Source organism: Mus pahari, chromosome 16 (genome assembly GCF_900095145.1).
Source record: "Mus pahari chromosome 16, PAHARI_EIJ_v1.1, whole genome shotgun sequence".
Taxonomy (NCBI): Eukaryota; Metazoa; Chordata; class Mammalia; order Rodentia; family Muridae; genus Mus; species Mus pahari.
The window spans coordinates 52,427,992-52,450,505 of NC_034605.1; the positions used below are offsets into that span (position 1 = coordinate 52,427,992).

At 38.0% G+C, this 22,514-nt stretch overlaps 2 protein-coding genes across 2 annotated transcripts in view; one reads left to right on the plus strand and one right to left on the minus strand.

Annotated features, from left to right (window-relative positions):
* Cenpp (centromere protein P) overlaps positions 1-22,514 on the minus strand; it is a 185,731-nt gene that overhangs the window by 102,311 nt on the left and 60,906 nt on the right. The gene's annotated exons all lie outside the window — the stretch shown is intronic.
* On the plus strand, positions 13,107-22,426 carry Omd (osteomodulin). The gene is made up of 3 exons (XM_021216032.2): positions 13,107-13,457; positions 20,266-21,219; positions 21,874-22,426. Exons 2-3 carry the CDS (start codon positions 20,280-20,282, stop codon positions 22,203-22,205), a joined length of 1,272 nt encoding a protein of 423 aa, XP_021071691.1. The 5' UTR covers positions 13,107-13,457; positions 20,266-20,279; the 3' UTR covers positions 22,206-22,426.

A 22,514-nucleotide genomic window follows, 5' to 3' on the forward strand; every position in this document is an offset into this window, starting at 1 on the left:
GAAATGATTCCTGAATCCTTGCAGTTAACTTGGTGCAGTTAATGTTTTTGTTTCCTGCTTCACAATTGTTAGTAATTTTGGTTTAAGTACGTGAAAACAAATTATTAATTAAGTCTTAAGCTGCCAGAACTGCACTAAAGTTTTCTGCCATAAACACAGCCCCCTTACTACACAAGGCTAAGGAAGGCGAAGCGGTAGTGATCCAGGCCATTCTCTGCCTGTACAGGCAGGCACAGCCCCGAAATAAAAATGTTCAGTTTCAATGCAGGGATGTTGTTCGCTTTGCCTTTTCACTGAGAATTTATAACAGAAGCAAAGTAAATGAAACAATATAATTCCATGTGCTTCTCATAGTTTTAACTATTCAACCATTTATAACTAAAAACTTGTACATACTAATTCTTACTATTTTACTAAATCTGAAAAGAATTATGTGCAGTATAATCCAATCTGGCCTTCATAATATTTTGCATTCTGCAACTACCACTACAACTTTTAAAATAATTTTTTCAAAAAGATTTATTTAATGTCTATGAGTTCACTGTAGCTGTCTTCAGACACACCAGAAGAGGGCAACAAATCCCATCACAGATGGCTGTGAGCCACCATATAGTTGCTGGGATTTGAACTCAGGACCACTGGAAGATCAGTCAGTGCCCTTAACTGCAGAGCCATCTCTCCAGCCCCCACAACTACCACTACAAATCAATGGTGGGACATTCTTATCATTCCCAACACATACCATGTACCGACTTATATACTACTTTCCTTAGTCTCTGGCAAATTTACTTTTTCCCTGTGTATAGCCTGAATCTCTACATTTAATATGAGAATAATAATATGGTGGCTGCTTCGTCCGCTTAACTTCACCAGAAGTCCATTGTTTCTATTGTCAATCAATATTTAATTGAAAACACATAAAATATTTATGGATTTACTGGTTCCTGGGCAATTGTGCCATTTCCAGTTTTTGACTATTATAAAAAGTGCTGTTATGAAAACTTGTATACAAATCTCCAGGTAAGGATAATGTTACTGTGTACTATTTAAGGATTATCCTTGAATTATTCAAATTCTGATTTATCTGGCCCCGGTCTGGTTGCAACCCGAACATGGCATTGCAATGCCTGACCTATGTATCTTCTGCCTGAATGTGGTGTAACATTGCTCCCATTTATTCTCTGTCAATAAAAGCTGGTCAGCCAATGGCTGAGCAGAAGAGAGACTAAGGCAGGACTTTGGATCCTAGATGTGTGTGTGTGCGCGTATGTGTGTGTGTGGGGGGTGGGGTGGGGTAGAAGAGCAAGAGCGAGAGCAAGTGTATTAGATGTGAGGAGAGGATCCAAGTGCCACCATGGGAACACTCCAGGAGCAGAGAGAGCCAGATCAATACTAAAATGCTAGTATCTCAGGAATTTTGGCTAGGAGGTAGCCAAATTAGCTTTGAGGAATAGAATATATTAACAACTGCTCAAGTACTGTGCCATGAAGCTATTAAATAAATCCTATAGTCTTTGTCTTACTTATCTGGGAGCTAGCTGGAATGGAGAAAAGATTATCACTTTTAAAATTAAAATAACAGATACATGATTTCACGCATCCAGGAGCATTTAACACAGTGTCCTTTTGAGGAGAAGCTGGACTGTTGTCTAGGCGGAGGCGCTGCTTTATGTTCCCACACTGCTTACATACCAAGTTGGGTGGCAGTGCACTGTGTGAGGTAAAGGTTCAAAGTCAAACCTGAGTTTGTACAGAGGCAGCATCAGACTAACTTGAGATGAATCCGTATTATTACATACAGCAGTTCATTATTTACTTACTGTTCTACAGGGTACACCTAGGGCCTTGCCTATCTTAGGTAAGTTCTCCACCTCTGATATACACATACCCATTTCCATTTTAGTATTTTGTTTTGAACAGTATTTCACTAAGTTGTCCAGGGCTGGCTTTGAACTCATTTTGTAGGTAAGCTTGGCTTCAAATTTAGTTTATAATAATGTTTATTATCCACTGCAGATTTGTGTCCTCTTCTGTGTTAAAGTTTTGTCTGCCAAGAAATGCTGACAAGAGCAGCATGTAAGAGGTAGGTGGGTAAGACACACATTGTCCAAGTTGTAGTGCAGTTGTAACTCTGCAATTTGAGATGGTGATGGACATGGGTTGAGATAGAGACTAGGCTGTGCTTTAAAGCCCAACCTACTCTGTTTTAGGAGAGTACTCAAAGTCCACTTGAACAAACATCCTATGGCAACACCCCCCAACCCCCTAGCAACAGCCAGTCAGGCTACAACAGCAAGATCAAGGTACATATAGAAAACCTAAGACATCCTGCAGAGAATAGAGAACCTAGTATACTGGCTGGTTTTGTGTGTCAACTTGACACAGGCTGGAGTTATCACAGAGAAAGGAGCTCCAGTTGAGGAACTGCCTCCATGAGATCCAGCTGTAAGGCATTTTCTCAGTGATCAAGGGGGAAGGGCCCCTTGTGGATGGGACCATCCCTGGGCTGGTAGTCTTGGGCTCTATAAGAGAGCAGGCTGAGCAAGCCAGGGGAGGTAAGCCAGTAAAGAACATCCCTCCATGGCCTCTGTGTCAGGTCCTGCTTTCTGACCTGCTTGAGTTCCAGTCCTGACTTCCTTGGTGATGAACAGCAGTATGGAAGTGTAAGCTGAATAAACCCTTTCCTTCCCAACTTGCTTCCTGGTCATGATGTTTTGTCCAGGAATAGAAACCCTGACTAAGACACCTAGCCATTCTGTTTGTCAGGTGGTTTTTGGTCTCTGTGTTTCATTCCTGCAGATTAATCCAGAAATGGAGTTTTAAAAATATTATCTTGCTGACCCATATAGAAATTTCCCAAGCTTGCTGTACCACAATAAATACCCTGCACCCCTAGACCTAAGGCTCTCACTTCTGACCTACCGCTTTGCTCATAATAAAGACCCTTATGTGTTTGTATTGGAATTGGCTCCTTAGTGGTCTTTGGGGGTCCCTGAGACTTGGGCATAACATGCTCATATTTGTAGAGGTGTTAAAGCTCAAGATTCACACCAGAACATAGTATAGTCCTTTGAACTTGGGCTTAGTCCCTCAAATTTCCTGCCTTAGTCTCCTGAGTAGCTAGAATTATAGCAACATTGTCAGCAAAATATACTCGATTTCTTTTTTATTGCTGAGTAGTATTTCACAATATATAACTTAGTGTACTTATCTTTTATAATGGTAAGGATCCCTTGAGCTTGTACTGCTGGGGATAAAACCCAGACACATGAATGTAAGCAAGGAAAGCACCACAGAGCTACATCCCAGGCTTGATTTTTCATTATTATGAAACAGCTGTGCAAAACTTTTGGGGGCAAATGTACTTATTTCCATATGTACCAGAGAGCAGAAAGTTGGCTTATACGATATTTAGTGCCAAAAGTTTTCTACAATTGCAATAATTTACATCCTTACCAATAATGTTTAAAAGATTCTTTGCTTCCACAACCTTATAATTGGTAGCTAGTCCTTTTACTTGTATCCTGCCCACTGGATAACTAGTACCATTTTCTTGTGGTTTTATTTTGCATTTCTCTAAAGACCAAAGACATTAAATATTTTTCATATGTAGGCTGGTCAAGTGGATAGCTCTCAAATTATTCTTCTTTCCCATACTTTAAAAAGTGCACTTTCCTTGAAAGTGACTTACAAGAGTGATAAAATACAGATATCGACTTGCTAAGCATTATGAATGTAATGCCCTAATTTATGGCTTTGATTTGATTTCTTACATCACATATTTATTTACTTAATTTCTACTTTATACTTGTGCATTTTTTGCCTGCATGCATGTACGTGCAGTACCTGTGTGCCCGGTAGAAGAGGAACCCTGAGGAGGGTAAAGATGGCCTGGACTCACAGTTACAGAGAGCTGTTAGCTGGCACACGGGCTATGAGACTCGAGACCAGGTGCTCTCTAGACGTGGAGCTGCTTTGTTTTAATTTTTTTTAAATATGAGTAGTACTTTTAAAACATCACTAATATACATTCATTACAAAAAGAGTTTTCTTATGAAACTTTCACAGATGTTCATCATGTAACGAATGGTATCTTATGAACAAAGTTCTTATCTATAATGGTGTCCACTCACTGAAATGGAAATACAACATACCCAAACTTATGGGTGCAACGAAGGCAGTTTTTTAAAAAAATAAGATTTATATGAATACACCATTGCTGTCTTCAGACATGTCAGAAGAAGGCATCAGGTCCTATTACAGATGGTTGCTGGGAATTGAACTCAATACCTGTGGAAGAGTAGCTACTGCTCTTAACTACTGAGCCAGCTCTCCAGCCCCTTGAAAGCATTTCTAAGAGGCAAATTCCTGTATTAATAATTTAATGAAACACTTGAAAGCTCTAGAAAACAAACAAAACAATAGCGAAAAATGTAAATGAGAACAAATTATCAAGCTAAGGGATAAAAATCAATGATCGAACCCACCAACAACAAAAAGAAAATACAAAGAATCAGAAATGCAGAGTTGGTTCTTTGGGAAAAAAAAAAAAATCAACAAGGCTGACGGAACTCTTATCCAAATTAACCAAAAGAAACAGAGGGAAGATGCAAATTAATAAAACTGTGCCGATGAAAAGGAAAGCCTTCCCATGGCAATCCAAACACTCCTGAGTGTTCATGTTAGAAATCTGTGTGCGCTGCCAAGTTAGAAAGTCTAAAAGAAACATATGAAGTTCTTGACTAACAAAGTTAAATCAAGATGAAACAATTTAAACAGACTCATAACCTTTAGTGAAATAGAAACAGAAATTAAAAATCATCTAATCAAAAATCCCCATGGCCAGATGGATTCACTGAAGGATTCTACCAGACCCTCAGAGAACTAATACTATATTTCTGAAATTAATGAGAAAAATAGAAACTGAAGGAACATTTTCTAATTCTTTTCTTAAAGCTACTACGAGTACCCTGATTTAAAAAAAAAAAAAAAAACAAAAAGACAATAACAAAAAAGAAAAATATAGAGCAATTTCCCTTATGAACATAGATGTAAATATTCTCAATAAAATATTTGCAAACCAAATCTAATAATACATTAAAAGGATTATCCACCATGACCATATGGGCTTCATCCAGAAATGTAGGGATTGTTCAATATATGAACATTGATAAATGTAATCTACCAAATAAACAGACTAAAAAAACAAAAGCACACGATCACCTCATTAGATGTACAGAGGTCTTTGGAAAAAAAAAATCCATCCTTTCATGTTAAAAGAAGGGGGGAATACAACTTAAAAAAAAAGAAAAAAGAAAAGAAGGAGAAGAAGAAGCGGCAGCAGCAGCAAGCTTTAGCAACCCACAGCAATCTAATTGGGAGAGAACTCAAAGAATTTCTACTAAAATCCAAAATGAGACAAGGATGCCCACACTCTTCATACCTATTCAGTAATGTACTTGAAATCTTAGCTACAGCAATGAGAGAACTGAAGATCAAGGGAAACATAAGAGGAAGAAGTCAAAGTCTCTTTAGATGCAGGTGATATGATTTCATATATTCCTAAAAATTCCATGAAGAAATTTCTACAGCTGACAAAACTTTCAGCAAAGTAACAGGATACAGAAAACTCAGTAGCCTTTCTTTATATAAACGAAAAATAGATTGAGAACCAAGCAGGGAAACAATACCTTTCACAATAGTCTCAATAAAAACATATCTGTGTATCCTGAGCTCCAGGATTAAAGGCATGTGCCACAGGGCCTTGCCAATTCTCCATTCTCAAAAAACATAACCATCACATCAAAAAATTAATTCCTGAGGTTGGAGAGATGGCTCAGTGGTTAAACACAATCTTTCAGAGGTCCTGAGTTCAACTCCCAGCAACCACACGGTTGTTCACAACCATCTGTAATGGGATCGGATGCCTTCTTCTGGCATGTCTGAAGAGATGGAAACTGTATTCACATACATAAAATAAATAAATAAATCTTTAAAAAATTAATTTCTTAATATTGGGCTGGCCGTGGTAGTGTATACCTTTAACCATAGCCAGGAGGCAAAGGCAGGCAGATTTTTGTGATTTCGAGTCACCTGCTCTACAAAGCAAGTTACAGTATAGTCAGGGTTGTTAGATGGAGAAACTCTGTTTGGAAAAAACAAAATTAATTAATTAATTAATTAATTAATTAAATCAAACCCAGCAACTGCTCAAAGTTCCAACTATTTAAACTATGTGTCAATATTTAAGTCATGTGTATGTGGTGAGTGTGTGTGTGTGTGTGTGTGTGTGTGAGAGCGTGCATTGCATGCAGAGATATGCACGGAGATTTGGGATGCCTTGCTCTATCACTCTGCTCTATTTTTTCATTGAACCAGGAGGTAGATTAGTAATCAGCAAGCCTCAGCCATCCTCCTATCTCTAGCCACATAACATTAATAGGCAGGCACACAGGTAGACCTTTTTATGTCTGTGCTAGGGACTCAAATTCAAGTCCACATGTTCCTGCAACAAGTGCCTACATCATCATCTCCCCAGTCCCTGTTTTTGTTGTTTAATTTTAATGCTATACTGTCGACACTGGACTTAGTCTCCTCAGCTCTGAGATTACAGGTGATGCAACATAGATACTTGACATTTTTTTTTAAACCTATGCATTTCCCATTCATCTTTTCTTCCCTTCTGTACTTACGTGAGAGAAAAACCAGGCTATTTTTCCAACATATTTCTCACAGTCTACTTTTGCTAACTGTACACCAATAGTACCCTTCAACCTACTCTTCTATCTTCTGTGCTTTCTATGTCTTATGTTTTCTGTAAACAAGAAGCTGAATCTGTACCACTGAAAAGCAAAACTCTTAATAAAGGTTATTATTCAAAGGAAATGGTGTAAAGATGATGTGGGTGTCACTAGCAGCAGAGGACACTGCCCCACACTGCGGTGTCAAGCAGGAGCCCACCCTAAGGCCTCCACTCAAGCTTGGCCAGGATCTTGATTTACATTGCAGAAAAGGGTAGCAGGATGAAGCAAAGTTGGGGTTTAAGAAGGAAGAATACAGCACCCACTTTTTATTTAAGCATGGAATGTGTGTGTGTGTGTGTCAATAGTTACATATATGACTTTGCAATTAAAACACAAAAAAGGCATAACTTATCATATAGTTCAAAGGTTAATCAAAATTTAAAAAATTAAGTGAAAAATATAAGTTGGTTTATTTATTTTTATTTTAATGAATTTCCAGCTGGGCTACTTGGGAGTTATAGGCAGGAAGATAAAGAGTTCAAAATCATCCTTGGTTCCATAGGAATTTTGAGGCAAGCCAAGGGTAACAAAACACCCCATCCTTTTTTTTCTTTAAGGCATTACATATTGTTTAGGTTTGTAAAGAAAGGAATGCTGAGCCAGGCGTGGTGGCGCATGCCTTTACTCCCAGCACTTGGGAGGCAGAGGCAGGCGGATTTCTGAGTTTGAGGCCAGCCTGGACTACAAAATGAGTTCCAGGACAGCCAGGGCTATACAGAGAAACCCTGTCTCAAAAAAAAAAAAAAAAAAAAAAAAAAGTCATTCTTGACATTCTCCCCTACCCCCACCCCCCAAAAAGAAAGGAATGCTGATAGGGTCAAACTCAAAGGACCCGTAGGTCTTCAGCCCCATATAGGTCTTCGGCCCCATATATGGCTTACCGACTGTTTTAAGAATCTTGTCTTATATACTGCTTAGAAAAGGAACTGGCATTTCTATGAAGGCAAGCTTTATAGCAGTTTCAATCTTGTGAGTTGTACTAAAATTCTTGAACCTTAGTCAGCAAGAAATGTAAACCTTGGGGGTCCTCTTATTTTTTTCTGTCACTCTACTCTGTCCCCATTAAATATATTATAGCTTAACAAATGTTTACAACTAAAAGCAGCATATAATTGATATGCAGATTAAGAAGAGATCACTGCTACCACAGCAGGCTTCTTGTCAGGAGCACTTCACAGAGCTCTTTATTGTTTGGATAAATTTTTATTGTTGAATTTTTATGCAAACATATTCATACTTAATACTATATATAAATACTGGATCCCAATCTCCGATTCATGCAAAAGACACTATTGTTTCAGGAAATACTAAAAAATGAAACCCACCCACTCTCAGCAGGGCTAGGCTAAGCTCCTGCGCTCTTGCCACTGCCAACGACTCTACTGTGCCAGGCCATCTCACTTGCTAGGTCTCTTGGCCAGCCAACTCACCAGCCCTGCTAGGCCACATGGCTCCCACCAGGCCATCTCTCAGATGCTCGCCCACCCCCAGTTCCTCTCACTTTGACACAATGCCCCCACGCACCCCTGGTTAGCCACTGCAATGTCTAATTACCCAGTATTATCAAGACTCTTAATGCTTAATTAGCCAATCAGATTTATGTATCAATAATAACACATTTTACAAGATGCCAATACAATAATTCCAGAGCCAAATGATAATGATAAAGCTTTAACACAATTATTCTAACCTGATAACATGTCAGCCTCCATTCTGGCTCTCCCAGTCTCAACTCCTTGCTCTGCCTTCCTTGTTTTTCTCTGCCCAATCAGCTCTAGCCTTTATTTTATAAATTAAGGTTGGAAGAAGGTTTACAGGAAATCACCTGAGTGCTGACTCATTCCTTGTTTGAAGCCCCTCTCAGGAGAATGGAATTAATATCAAATATAATTAGCCTCAGGGCTATCCGCAACACACTGTATCTAGACCCTGAGTTCTACTCACCTTCTATCTAAATTTCTGACTCACAAACAAGGCAAGATGTCATTGAATTTCTTTTATACAAAATTTAAATAATAAAGATTTATAAGTTGTTTCAACACCAGACCACACGACTGATTAAGCTTATTCTCCAGGCTGTTTTATCTACCAAAAGGGCAGCTTCCTAGCTCAGGAAGCCCCTGCTATGTTCTACTGCAAGTAAATTCCCTAGTACCCATCCCACTAATGATACACTCTGCTAGCCACGTGAGATACTGATACCAAAGCAAAATGTAGTAATTCTTTAATTTACTTGGAGGAAAGATGGTATTTCCATCTTCTGTAGAAGGTTAAAGACAACTATATATAGTTATTCTAATTGCCAGTCAAAATTCTAGTATGCAGTAAGAGACTAATGAGGACCCCTAACTGAGAAGCTATACATAGTGGAAGACATCTAGGAAAGAGTCAGTTTGAAGGATGTGCATCATCCCAGTACATTAACTACACTGCACTAGATGGTGTCACACCCAACATATATGGAGAGCACAAATTGGAGTGGGTAGGCTATTTATTGGAGAAGAGAGAGGGTTGAGGGGGAACACAAAGTTGCCAAGAGGGGTGTAAAGAGGTGGAGTGGACATGGGGGTGTTAAGGTAAAAGGTTGGGAATGAATGATTCAATACATTGTATGAAATTCTCAAAGAACAACAAAAAGTGGTTTTATTTACAGTAGTAAGGGGGAAAAAAGGTTGGAGAAGAAAATGTGTGACTCTGAGACTAGTCAATGCCTTCCTGAGAATAAGTGGATATAGTAACAAAACACGGAAGGCCAGAAGATCTTCAAAGTTAGTATGCAAAGGCCTTCCCTACATGTCCGTTCTGGGAGTGAAAGAAGGGCGAGCACTTAGGGAGAGGTTGTTGGGTTTTCCTAACAACTGCAGTACAAGTTCTCAGATTCATGCTTGGGGAATTTGTCTTCCCATGTTTAGGGTGTAGTGATCTTAGACCCAAGAATTTTAACAAGAAGCTCTACTAACTCTAAAGGAGCTAGACTGTCTGCTTCAGGAGGCTTTAATTTGGAGACGGAGATGGAGAACTCCAAGTTTCTTCTACTTTAAGAGAGTATGAGACTGGGATGGGGGAAACTGTTTACAGAAAAAGTAAATGTTGAAGGAAAAGAAAGCTTACGAAAGAGTTTGTTTCTCAGTGAATACAAAGTAAGTGGTGAGCCATGTTTGCCCAGGAAAATGTGGTTCGTAGTGTGTGGGCTAGTACTCCAGCTATCCAACTGGGCCCATCTGAAAGAGCTCACTTATTAGATACTGTATTCCCCCTGCAAGCATGGTTCCAAGCTAGTGAATACGTGTAATCCCAGCTAGCAGGGAAACTGTGGCTGGAGAACTGCTTACACTACAGGGTTTGAAGCTAGTTTAGACGACATGGGTAAATTTTTGCTTTTAAAACAAACAATATAAATAGTACGATTCCATTTACAGCACTGGAAGGAGGGTCCTTCCAAGTACATGTCTACCAAGATGCTGGTACTGCTATCCATGTCTTAGTTAGGGTTTCTATTGTGGTGAAGACACACCATGACCAAGGCAACTGTTACAAAGGCAAACATTTCATTGGGGCCGGCTTACATTTCAGAGGTTCAATCTGAAATCATCACGGTGGGAAGCATGGCAGTTTGGCAGGCAGACATGGTGCTGGAGAAGGAGCCAAGAGCTCTACACCTTGATCTGATGGCAACCAGGAGGAGACTGTCTTTAAACACCAGGCAGAGCATGAGCACTGGGAGATTCAAAGCTTCCCCCCTCCCCACAGTAACGCACGTCCTCTAACAAGGGCACAATTCCTAACAGTTAATACTGCTACTCCCTGTGGGCCAAGTATTCATACATCTGAGTCTATGGGGGCCATGCCTATTCAAACCACCACCCTCCAAGGACGCCTCCTGCTCTTCATCTCTATGCGGGGCTGCTGCCATGTTAGTCTCTCCATTCTGACACCCGTTTGGCTTACGCCCACACAATATTTATTAACATCTAAAAATCTGTTATATAAAACAGTATTGCATCCTTTCTTCCTTGTTTTTTTTTTTAAGCAGTTTTAAGTTCATTGCAAAACTGAGATGATGAAGGTACAGATCTTCCTAGATCCCTCTCTTTGCAAAGAGCTTTTTTTCTTTCTGATGTTTCTCAGTGTCCCAGGTCCATTTTATACTTTTCTTGTTCCAGTTCTTCTAGATCAGTAATTTCCCCTATGCACAGTTCTAGTTCCTTTTCACTTAGAATAGTGTTTAAACCCAAGATCTGGTTGCTAGCTCATTTCTACAAGGGTATAATTAATTACATGTCCTGGCAGCTTCAAAGCAAGGCTACGAACACATGTATTCTAACCTATGTATATACACATGTCTATAAAAGCCCATCGTGCACATTCATGTGTGCGTTCATCTAAACCTGAGTTCTTAGTATTGTGTCACACACTAATCCATCAACCACTCGCACTGGCTTTCCCTTGCTTACCTTTAACATCCCATTTCATCAGTGCAGTGCTTGGCTCCCACCACCCACCATAGGTTAACTTCATTGTTCCACCCCAGTTCACAGACAGCAGGAGCAGAGCTGCCTGTCTGTACTTCTCTACCTCACTTATCTTTATCCTTTACCTTGATTTCTTCTCTGCTATATACTTTGACCACTCGATAAACTTTTATTTTCTACTTATCTCCTCTATGACAATAAGATTCTCACTGAGTCCTCAATTTTAAACTATTTTACACAAAGTAGGTGCTTAATTTTTTTAAAGAGCTGAACAGTGAACAAATAAATGGGAAAAATTACCTATTATATTAATTAGGCTGAACCAGGAGGCTTCCCCTAGCCATCACTAGTATGTTGTTCAGCTTTGAGATGTTGTGTCTGTTTCAATAAAATCATAAATCTACCATATAATTTAAACTTTTTAAAACCAATTCATCTGACTTCTCTCCTCATTTGGTACAATGAAGTCACCTAAGAAATCAGTGATCAGAAGCTCGCCTGTCCTAACCATTTCCCCTTTCCTTTTTGGTCACTGCCAAATGAAGCATCATATCCACTGCTCACCGAGTTTAAACCTTTTAGAAACATTTTTGTTTGGGGAACAGGGGTTCCTGTGTAGGTCTGGCTGTCCTGTAGACCAGGTTGTTCTGGAACTCAAAGATCTGCTTGCCTCTACTATCCAAGTGCTGGGATTAAAGGTGTGCATCACCACTTCCAGTTCTAGACTTTCACAAAATATGCTCTAGTATCTAGTGACATATTTTCCCACCTAATCTAGAAACAAGAACAACAGAATCACTATTTTAAGACCACAATATACAATTAGTAAAGAATTACATTTAAAAATTAAGTGGCTGATTTTAGCTAAATCTTTTAAAAGAACTATAAGCGTACTAAAACATGCTTGAGAAAAACATACAGATTTGTTCTTCTCCTGAGTGTGAAAGCCTGAGGTTTAAGAACAAAGACTGTAATAGGAAACATATGGAAAAGATCGGTAACTAAATGGAATCTTGGCCCAAGTGCCATCTGCCACATTTCACATACCAATGTCTCGAGTAATAGACTAGATGTTTACAATGTTGCCAAAGCACCGTTGAAATACTATATACTTTTCTCAAATCTGAAACATAAAAATAAATCCTCTAGGTTACTTATAAAGTCTAATAGAAAACACTGTTTTGAAGAACCAAAACGAACTTCTCAAGCTTGAAAGAATGTCTTTCCAAAAAACTCAACAGCTGATGCCAAGAGACACAGCTAACTCTGTTTAACTATGAAAACATTAGCACAAAAATTTAGCCTTGCAGAAAGCAGGCTTGCTAGCTGCAACTCTTAAGGAGGGCTCATTCAGCAAATGAAGAAAGTTTCTAAACCCACACAATAAAAGGTAGAAGTTACTGAGCAGCAGAGGCTTTTATTCAATCCCGCTTAAAGACAAAGTGCACTCTAAAATTATTTTGGGTACTGAGCGGAAAAGCAAGGCACTAGCATACATAGCTGAGAGAATTCATTTCTCTTTAAAAGTTATTAGTAGTCTTTAAAAGTGGGAAAGTTGTGCCTTTTATCTGTGAAACCAATGCATTCTACTGCCTTCTCAAAGTAAACTAGATGTGAAATGCTGCATGTTTCCATTTCTGATTCTTAGTCAAGAATCAAAGGGAATCACTGATGTGAATACAAGCCTCTGTTAACCCAGGAACCGGATACAATTTTGAATTCCACCTTAAATTGCTGAGACACTGGGCTCCAGGTCACAGTGGACTTTAATCTGAAGAATTCTTTGGCATAAAAACGAAAATAAAAACAGTAATCAGTACATGTTGTTTCATTTAGTCTTGTTTGCCTTTCATATTAGAGAAAATTCTTGCCACACCTCAAACCAAAATTAAGGAGAAAAGAAAGAAGTTAGCCACATAAATCTGACCAAGAGCACAAACATCTTACTTTGAATCCACAAAATTCTGTATAATGAAAAGAAGTACAAAATTTTAATTCAACCCAAGTGTTTTCCAAGCAGATTGTATTTACTTAAATTGCTACAGTAATTCAAAGGACAGCCCTGTCTGCACACAGAGTTACTGTGGATTTTTAAGAAACTTCGCTAAAGAATTTAGGCATTTCTGATTCAGTTAAAGGATTGCCAATTCATCAATTCCTGAAACTAAAGCAATCTCAACAGGTATGATGATAAAGTAATTTTCAACTCTTAAAGAATGTATTCTTACTGTTACAAAAGTGTATTAGGTTTGCTAAATATTAAATTAGACTGCACTTATCATAAAAGTGCAATCTGGGGAAGCAAAATATGGCTAAAAATTAAATTTTTGATTATACAAAATGTTCAAGCAAAAAGATCAGCAAGGTGAGTTTAAATTTCTGATTTAAAATGACTCAACAGGCAATATTTGTTTAGATTATTTTTTAAAAATAAAATTGAACAAAGGAAAAGAATCTTTGGTTAAAGGAATCAATTTCTCTTTAGTTTCTTGGGTTTGTTTTTCGGCTCTTAATTTTAAACGACAAAAAATTTGCTAATGCTTTGTTGAAATGTTTTCTGCTGGGCAAATCACTGACTTAGAGTGTTTGCCTTAATTTTATCATTCCCAAGACAGGAACATTTTGTCTGGTTATTAAAGGATTCTTAAGTTTAAGTTAATTATGATTTAAATGTATTCTGTATGTATGTATGTATGATTTAAATTGAGACATACTTTTTTAATAGCAAAAGACTAAATTTAAAGTTGTTTTAGACAAAAATTAATATATGCACAAATGATTTTTATATTCTGGCTTCTATAGCATATTAGTAAAACAATTACATCTTTAAAATAGTGAAATGCTGTGATGCTTTTATCTTGAAGTTTCCAGAACTAAGTAAATTATAACGCTTTTATTAATTTGGATTAGGACCGACATTAGTTTAAAAACATGAGTGTTTTTTCTTCAAGTAAGAGAAATGTTATGATAAAGATACTCTTATTGTATTATATGCAAAATTCATATTAATGGATAATTTCTTCAATTTTATATTGTTGCTTTGCTTTCATTTTTCTTCATCTCTCATATTTCTAATAGACAATGTAAGTAAGAAATATCACATATTGTTATAGAGAAATAAGTACAAAAGATAACAGCTAAGTTCTCTAACTTTTAATCATGTAAAGAAACTAGCATGGTGAATGCTTGGAGGAATAAACATTAACAGAGAAAGGCACTGGTAAGAAGCCGTAACCTGTGACTGAAGTCACTCATTCCACAGATTTGACTGCTTCGAGCAAGCGCACTGCACTGAGGCTTTGTTAAAACTTAGAGACTGGGAAATGAGATGACTCACAGTGAGTTACTCTGATGGTTTCTGCGTTATATTACAAAGAACAGGGCATAAATTGTAGAATATGGAAACAAAAGTAACCAAATATGCTTAGCAATGACTAAGAAGAGACTCACTGGGTAAAATGACTTAAACTCACTGAAGAGAAAGAAGGTGTCACAGTGGAAGAGAGAAGACTAGCAAACGGGATTTCAGTGGAAAAGTGGCTCTCCATGCGAAGACCCAAAGGAGACAACATGAATCTTTCTATCTTCAAAGGCCTTTGTTACGAGTTTTTGATGCTAAGTTAAGATGCCAGGAAGTATTACTGGGATTTCCTTTTCTTACAATGTCTCAAACTCCTGAGCAACAGATTCTAATTCTAAAACGTAAGGTTGCTTTTGATGACTACTAATGGTCTTCATACAAAGATAAATCTTCACACAACAATAAGATAGAGTGGATGCTCATGAGCAAGAGCGGCAGAACATTAGAGCCCTTTGTGGCCTGGCTTGGTGCCACAGACCAGCTCTACTTCTTGGCTCTCAGTGCATATTTTGGGAATCTACCGCTAGTGGCTGTTTTGGGGCTGAAATTAGCAAAAATGCTTTTAAAAGCTACTATACGAAGTATAATAAAATCCTAAAATTTTTTTAAGTAAAATGTCACCAACAAAAGAGTAAAATGTGTAAGATTTTGCAAACCCATTTCTCCTAAAGTGCCAAAGTCTGGTCCAATCAATGTTGATCCCAGGAGAGTCAAGACCTGGTCCTGCAGCACTCACTAACTATCCCCATTTAGTTATGGTTCATTTTGCAGTGTTGGTCTCTTCTAAACTGTTTGCTCTTCACAGAGAATGGACCCTGTTTTCATTTTCTCTTGATTTCTATGTTCCCTAACAGCACACTGTCTCACAGATAAGAATAATTTTGAAAAATGCAACCTTAAATAATCCAATTAAACCACTAATATTTATAAAATGCTGTACTAAGCATATAAGTCCAGTATCTAGCTGAGTAACAACAGCAAGAAAATGATTACCCCAAAGCAGACTCTACTAAGAACATTGCAGGATGAAGATCATAGCACAAACACACTTCTTTATTAAATTAGGAATTCATTAGTAGAGTGCAAATTCCTTAGGAATTTAGACTCCTAGGTTCTGGCTTGTTAAACAGTTATTATTTCTAGGCATTTCTCACTTCCTATTTCATGATGTTACTTATCTCTTTACTTGGAAATACATTTCCTTACCTCATTCATATGGAATTCTAAGAGTTCTTCAAAGCACAGTTCCCACTCTGTGTCCTTCCTGAATTATACAGTAAAAAACGAACAATTGATGCAATTATTTAGATTTGCTATACTTAAAAAAAAAATCATAGCCAGGTGGTGGTAGCACACACCTTTAATCCCAGCACTGGAGAGGCAGGGGCAGGCAAATTTACACAGGTCTACAAGGTCTACAGAGTGAGTCCAGGACAGCCAGGGCTACACAGAGAAACTCTTGTCTTCAAAAACAACAAAGGCAAGCCGGGCGTGGTGGAGCACGCCTTTAATCCCAGCACTCCGAGGCCAGCCTGGTCTACAGAATGAGTTCCAGGACAGCCAGGGTTACACAGAGAAACCCTGCCTCGAAAAACCAAAACAAACAAACAAACAAACAAAAAATCAAAAAACAAAACAAAACAAAAAAACCAACAACAACAACAGAGGCTGGCGAGATGGTTCAGTGGGTAAGACTGCTCTGCTGAAGGTCCTGAGTTCAAATCCCAGCAACCACATGAAAAAGAAAGAAGAGAGTCTTGTGTCTACTATGTTATAAAATATGAATTCCTGCTGAAACTTTTCCAAAGTATTTGTAAGGTTTTAGTGAGTATATGTTCACTTGTGTCCAATGTAGTGCAAATTCGGAGTTGTCCCTTGAGCACTAAAATCAGTTTTTCCTTTGGTTTCAGTACTCAAACTCAAAGCAGTACCTAAAAGAAGGTTTTTGCATACTTTTTACATTCATAGTATGTGTTACATGTATGGTTTGTCCATTTCAAGACAGGGTCTCACTACAAAGCTCTAGCTGTCCTGGAACTCCTCATACAAACCAGGCTTTCCTGGACCTCACAGAGGTCACCTGGCTTTGCCTCGGGAGGACTGGGATTAAAGGCACGGGACACCAGGACTTTAGAGTTACTAGTATGGTTCTTGCATGCACAAGAAGCAACTCACAACTGCCCATAATGAGATCTGACGCCCTCTTCTGGTGTGTCTGAAGTCAGCAACAGTGCATTTATGTATAATACTAAATCTTTGGGCCAGAGCAAGCAGGGACTGAGTGAGTGGAGTTGACCAGAACGAGCGGAGTTGAGGTCCTAAAAAAAATTCCCAACAACCATATGAAGGTTCACAACCATCTGTACAGCTACAATGTACTCACATACATACATACTACATACATAGATACATAAAACAAAACCCCATCAGCACTAGCATCAGCACCACAACAATATCACTTATTATTACTGAAGAGATCAAAGAATTTCAATTTGGTACTTCCTTATAGATAAGAGTAAATATATTAGTACAAACAATTATTTAATACTTTTTAAAAAGCAAGGCAATCATCCAAAAAGAATGATGGGAAATGATGTTTTACAGCCTTGAGACAAAACAAAAACAAAAACAAAAAACCCAACCCAGTAGTCTTGTCAGAGGAAAGGGAATGGACTAAGGAAGTGCAGCCATGTCATACTTAAGGTCGTAGCCAAGAACTGAGAACGAGTCCAGTCAACCTGGTTCTGTTTTTCCTTCTTCATATTTAGCTGTGTGAGTCAGAATGAGAGTAGGGAGGAAAGTCATTTGCCAGATGTAAAGAACTCAGAAAACCCAGGGAACATGAAAAGGAGAAAGGAGAATAAAGAACTGCAGCACCTCAGGCAGAGGGAGCTTACGACTGTGAGGAAGTATAAATGCAGGCAATGAAAAACCAGTAGCACCGCCATCACATCAGACCCCGAGACACTCAGGAGCTACTTGTGGTTGGAGGTACCACAGAAGATACGGTCAAGAGTATGGGTTGTTCAAAATTCAGAATATGACCTCTGGTAATTAGCAGGCCAGGACATGAGTGCATAGGAAGAACTGGGACAATAACATGGGAAAAAAGAACAAATGGAGTTCTGTCAGAGAAATGATGAACTAGTTTTTCAGTTCTACCAATGGTGAAAAAGGGACGCTAGGACATTTGTTTGTTCTCTCATAAAACCCCTAATGAGAAGAGTAGAGAAAAAAAAAAGGTCTGTGAGGGGGAAAAAACAAAAACAAAAACAATAAATTTAGAAAATAAAAAACACTTAAAATTTTCTTTTTTTATTTTTTATTTTCTAAATTAATTTTTCACACTCCATGTTTTATTCCTCCCCTCATCCACCCTCCTATTGTGCCACATCCCACACCCCACCTGACCTCTAAACTCTCTGGGGCCTCCAGTCTCTTGAGGGTTAGGTGCATCTTCTCTGAGCGAACACAGACCTGGAAGTCCTCTACTGTATGTGTGTTGGGGGTCTCATATCAGCCGGTGTCAACTTGACAGCAGCTTTCAATTTCCTAAGAACTTTTACATGAATATCTCATGTCATCCTAACTCAGACGGCTGAGGCAGTAAAGACTGCCTGAATTTTAGGAGGTGGAGACCATCCTAGTAGCACAGTCAAGACCCTGTCTCAAAAACAAAACAAAACAACAACAGCAGCAACAAAGTGAGAGTTTATCTTCTAGGTGAGATAAACAGAAAGACTAAGACAAGACACAAGACAAGCGTGCAAGATAAAGAAGGCAAATATGGAGCTGGCGACACAGCCTAGACAGGAAGAGGACCTGAGCTCTGAGTGGGTTCCATGTTAGAAAATAAAACAAAACCAGGTGTTGCAATCCTTGTGCCTGGGAGGCAGAGATGGGCAGTCCCTTGGGTTCACTGGCTAGCTGGCCAGCCTACACAGTGAGAGATCTTATCTAAAAAAATTAAAAGGTACCTGATGAATGAATGAGGTTGTCTTCTAGATTTCACATGTACATGTGCTAGCACACACACATGAGGCAAGGCATAATTTAACATAATTTCATATTACTAACAAATTTCACATTATTCTTCTGAGGAAGTTCTTTTTTTATTGTAGGTAGTACTACTGGTCTCCAACTCATATGCTCAAATGATCTGACCCCTAAGCAAGTGGGACTATTGGTATGACCGTATGCCCAGCAACTACAATTCTTATTTTCTTAATAAAGCAAGAGGCGGAATTGTTAAACAGAAGAAATGAAATTTGAAATTTAAATCTTTAAACTCCTTTTTTTACAACATACTCCACCCTTCTTCAAGTTTCAGCAGAAATAACTGTTAAATAGCTATAAAGTCTCCCTCTTATAATCCGACTCAGTACAAGATCCTTCAGTTACATTGCACTGTATGTCTCTCATCCTCCATTAGATTTCAAACTCCTAGGAGGCAAGGATAGTGGCATTTTAATATCTATAATCCAAATCTAAGTCAACAATATTATTCAAAGCTAGGCATGGTGATGCTCTCTGTATTCTCAGTAGCTGGGAAGAGGAGGAGCTTGAGTTTAAGGCCAACCTCACTTAAATAAATAGCAAGCTTGAGGCCAACCAGAGACCTATGAGACCCTGTGTAGAAGGAAAAACAGAAGAAAAGGAGGAGGAATGGGGGGGGGGTAAGGAAAAAGGGAGGGAGGAGAGAAGGGAGGGAGGGAAAGTGGGAATGAGTGAGCAAGCGCAGAAAGCAGTGAACAGAAGGAGTCAGGGAGAGGACATGAAAATATTAATCCAAGAGAAATTGAAACTTTGCAGAATATAAATATTTCCAAGAAGAAAATGTGAAGATATACATAGCCTTAGACAGGAAACGGGAAGAAAAAAATGACAGTGCTTTCTAAATAAGTGACCACACACAAAAAGGAATGTTCTTTTAATGAACAAGGATAGTATTTCAGTAACAGAAGTAGTAAGGAACAAGATTTTGGTTTAATAAAAGTTTAATAGGCAAAGTTCTTTAAGTGTCCACATAGGTAACACACACCACTAATTGAGAAATGGCTGGCAAGAATGCCCAGCATTTACAGTGGAGGAAATACTAGAGTATGGTTTGGGTGATGTCACACTAGAAACATCAGCATGTCTACAGAACAAGACTACTCAGTTTTGTTTTTAATCTTTAATCTGTTTTTACAGTCTAGTTGTTATCCCCCTCCCTTTCTGCCTTCTGACAGTTCCAGAAAATAATGACTGTATAGCATTGTGTTTCACACATGTAATCTTAGCACTTGGGAGACAGAGGCAGAAATTCCTGTAATTTAAGGACAGGTTGGTTTTCATAGTAATTCTAGACAGTAAGAAAAACAAAGGGAATCTGGTCTATAAAAAATAAGAGTAAACAAATAAAAGACAGTGATTACTTAGTAAAATGTCCAGAAAGCACTCTTTTGATTTCTGTTTAATGCAACATATTATTCTAAATTTCACAGGTACTTAAACATTCAATGTTCATTGGAGTTTTGCCCATGCTTCCTGAATATTCTGCTATATATGTATCAACCTAATACATTTTATATGTGTCAATTTATATGAGAATTATCCTGAGTATTAATCACTTTTCTCTTTGCAATAGGACAAGAAAAGAAAATGGGCTTTTTAAGTCCAATATATGTCCTTTTCTTCTGTTTTGGAGTTAGAGTATACTGCCAATATGAAGCTTACCGATGGGATGAAGATTATGACCAAGAGCCAAATGAGGATTATGAGCCAGAATTCCAATTTCATCAAAATATTGAATATGAAGTTCCCTTTTATCATAATATTTTAGGTTGCGCTAAGGAGTGCTTCTGTCCAACTAACTTTCCAACATCAATGTACTGTGACAATCGTAAACTCAAGACTATCCCAAATATCCCAATGCACATTCAGCAACTCAACCTTCAGTTCAATGACATTGAGGCTGTGACTGCAAATTCATTCATCAATGCAACTCATCTTAAAGAAATTAACCTTAGCCACAACAAAATTAAATCTCAAAAGATTGATTATGGTGTGTTTGCTAAACTTTCAAATCTACAACAACTTCATCTAGAGCACAATAACCTAGAAGAATTTCCATTTCCACTTCCTAAATCTCTGGAAAGACTCCTTCTTGGTTATAATGAGATCTCCACACTTCCAACAAATGCCATGGACGGGCTGGTGAATGTGACTATGCTTGATCTCTGCTATAATCATCTTTCTGATTCGATGTTAAAAGAAAAGACCCTTTCCAAAATGGAAAAATTAATGCAGCTCAACCTATGTAATAACAGATTAGAATCAATGCCCCCTGGATTGCCTTCATCACTTATGTATCTATCTTTAGAAAATAATTCAATCTCATCTATACCAGACAATTATTTTGACAAACTTCCAAAACTTCATGCTCTAAGAATATCACACAACAAACTGGAAGACATTCCATATGACATCTTTAATCTTTCCAATCTTATAGAACTCAACGTTGGACACAATAAATTGAAGCAAGCATTCTACATTCCAAGGAATTTGGAACATCTATACCTACAAAATAATGAAATAGAAAGTATGCGAAATTTTTGCATTTTAAAAAAAAGAACAAGAGTGGTATTTTGACTGTTTTTTGGGAGAGGGGCGGGGAGGTTGAGCCAGGATTTCTCTATGTCGTCCTGGATGCCCTGGAACTTACTATGCAGGCCAGGCTTGTCCTCAAACTAATAGATATATCCATCTGCCTCTGCCTCCCTAATGCTGAGATGAAAAGCACATGCACCAACATGGCTGATGAAAGAATGGTGTTTTGACTCTTTATTACAAAGAATGAATTGTTAATAATCTATGCTTTACATAGTGATGAAAAGGGTTGCTTTGAGGTTGGCTAAGGAGATGGCAGATGTGGCCGAGGGAATGCCATTAATTTTATAGCCTTTTCTACTCAACTTGCCCACCTTGACTATTATTAGCCAGCAGTACTAGCGAGCATCTGAAGACACAGGGCCTGGCTAGTAGCAATGTATTCTTTCCTTTTACTCTTTTTTTAAAAATAAGATTACTTTTACTAGGAAGTACTTATATATTACTTATACAATCAATAAAGCCAATGTGCTCATTTTTTATTTTGGTGATATGAAACACAAGTTTCACTTCATTTTAATAACAAAACCCAACCTGAAATTATAACCACAATATGCAGAATAAATTTTTGACTTGTATTTTTCAGGCATCAATGTGACAATGATATGTCCTTCTCCTGATCCACTACACCATCACCATTTAACATACCTTCGTGTGGACCAAAATAAGCTGAAAGAACCAATAAGTTCATACATCTTCTTCTGCTTCCCTCGCATACACAGTATTTATTACGGTGAGCAGAGGAGTACTAATGGTGAAACGATTCAACTGAAGACCCAAGTTTTCAGGAGCTACCAAGAGGAGGAAGAGGAAGATGACCACGACAGTCAGGACAACACTCTTGAGGGTCAAGAAGTATCAGACGAGCATTTTAATTCTCATTACTATGAAATGCAAGAGTGGCAAGATACTATATAGGTACACATTTATGCCTCCATAAAGCCTTACTAATTACAAATATAAACACGTAACTGCTCATAATAATATATCTACAAGTATGTGTTAGTATAAAGATCAGAACTGCATTTAAGATGGTGAAAATGGCTTTACTTCATAGGCTTAGAGCTTACTAAAAATGGTGCAAATCTTAAGAAATATAAAATAGAATGGTAAGTGGGAATAAAAAAAACTAAGCTCAAGCTCAAATGGCTTTGTATATTCTTTTTCTTTTTTATGTTTTTTGTTTTGCACACACACACACACACACACACACACACACACACACAC

What these genes read in the sequence shown, in the direction of transcription:
- Omd (XM_021216032.2), top strand. Translation starts at nt 20,280, where the DNA reads ATGGGCTTTTTAAGTCCAATATATGTCCTTTTCTTCTGTTTTGGAGTT. An exon ending in ACAAAATAATGAAATAGAAA is followed by an intron (nt 21,220 to 21,873) that starts GTATGCGAAATT and finishes TGTATTTTTCAG; the next exon opens with GCATCAATGTGACAATGATA.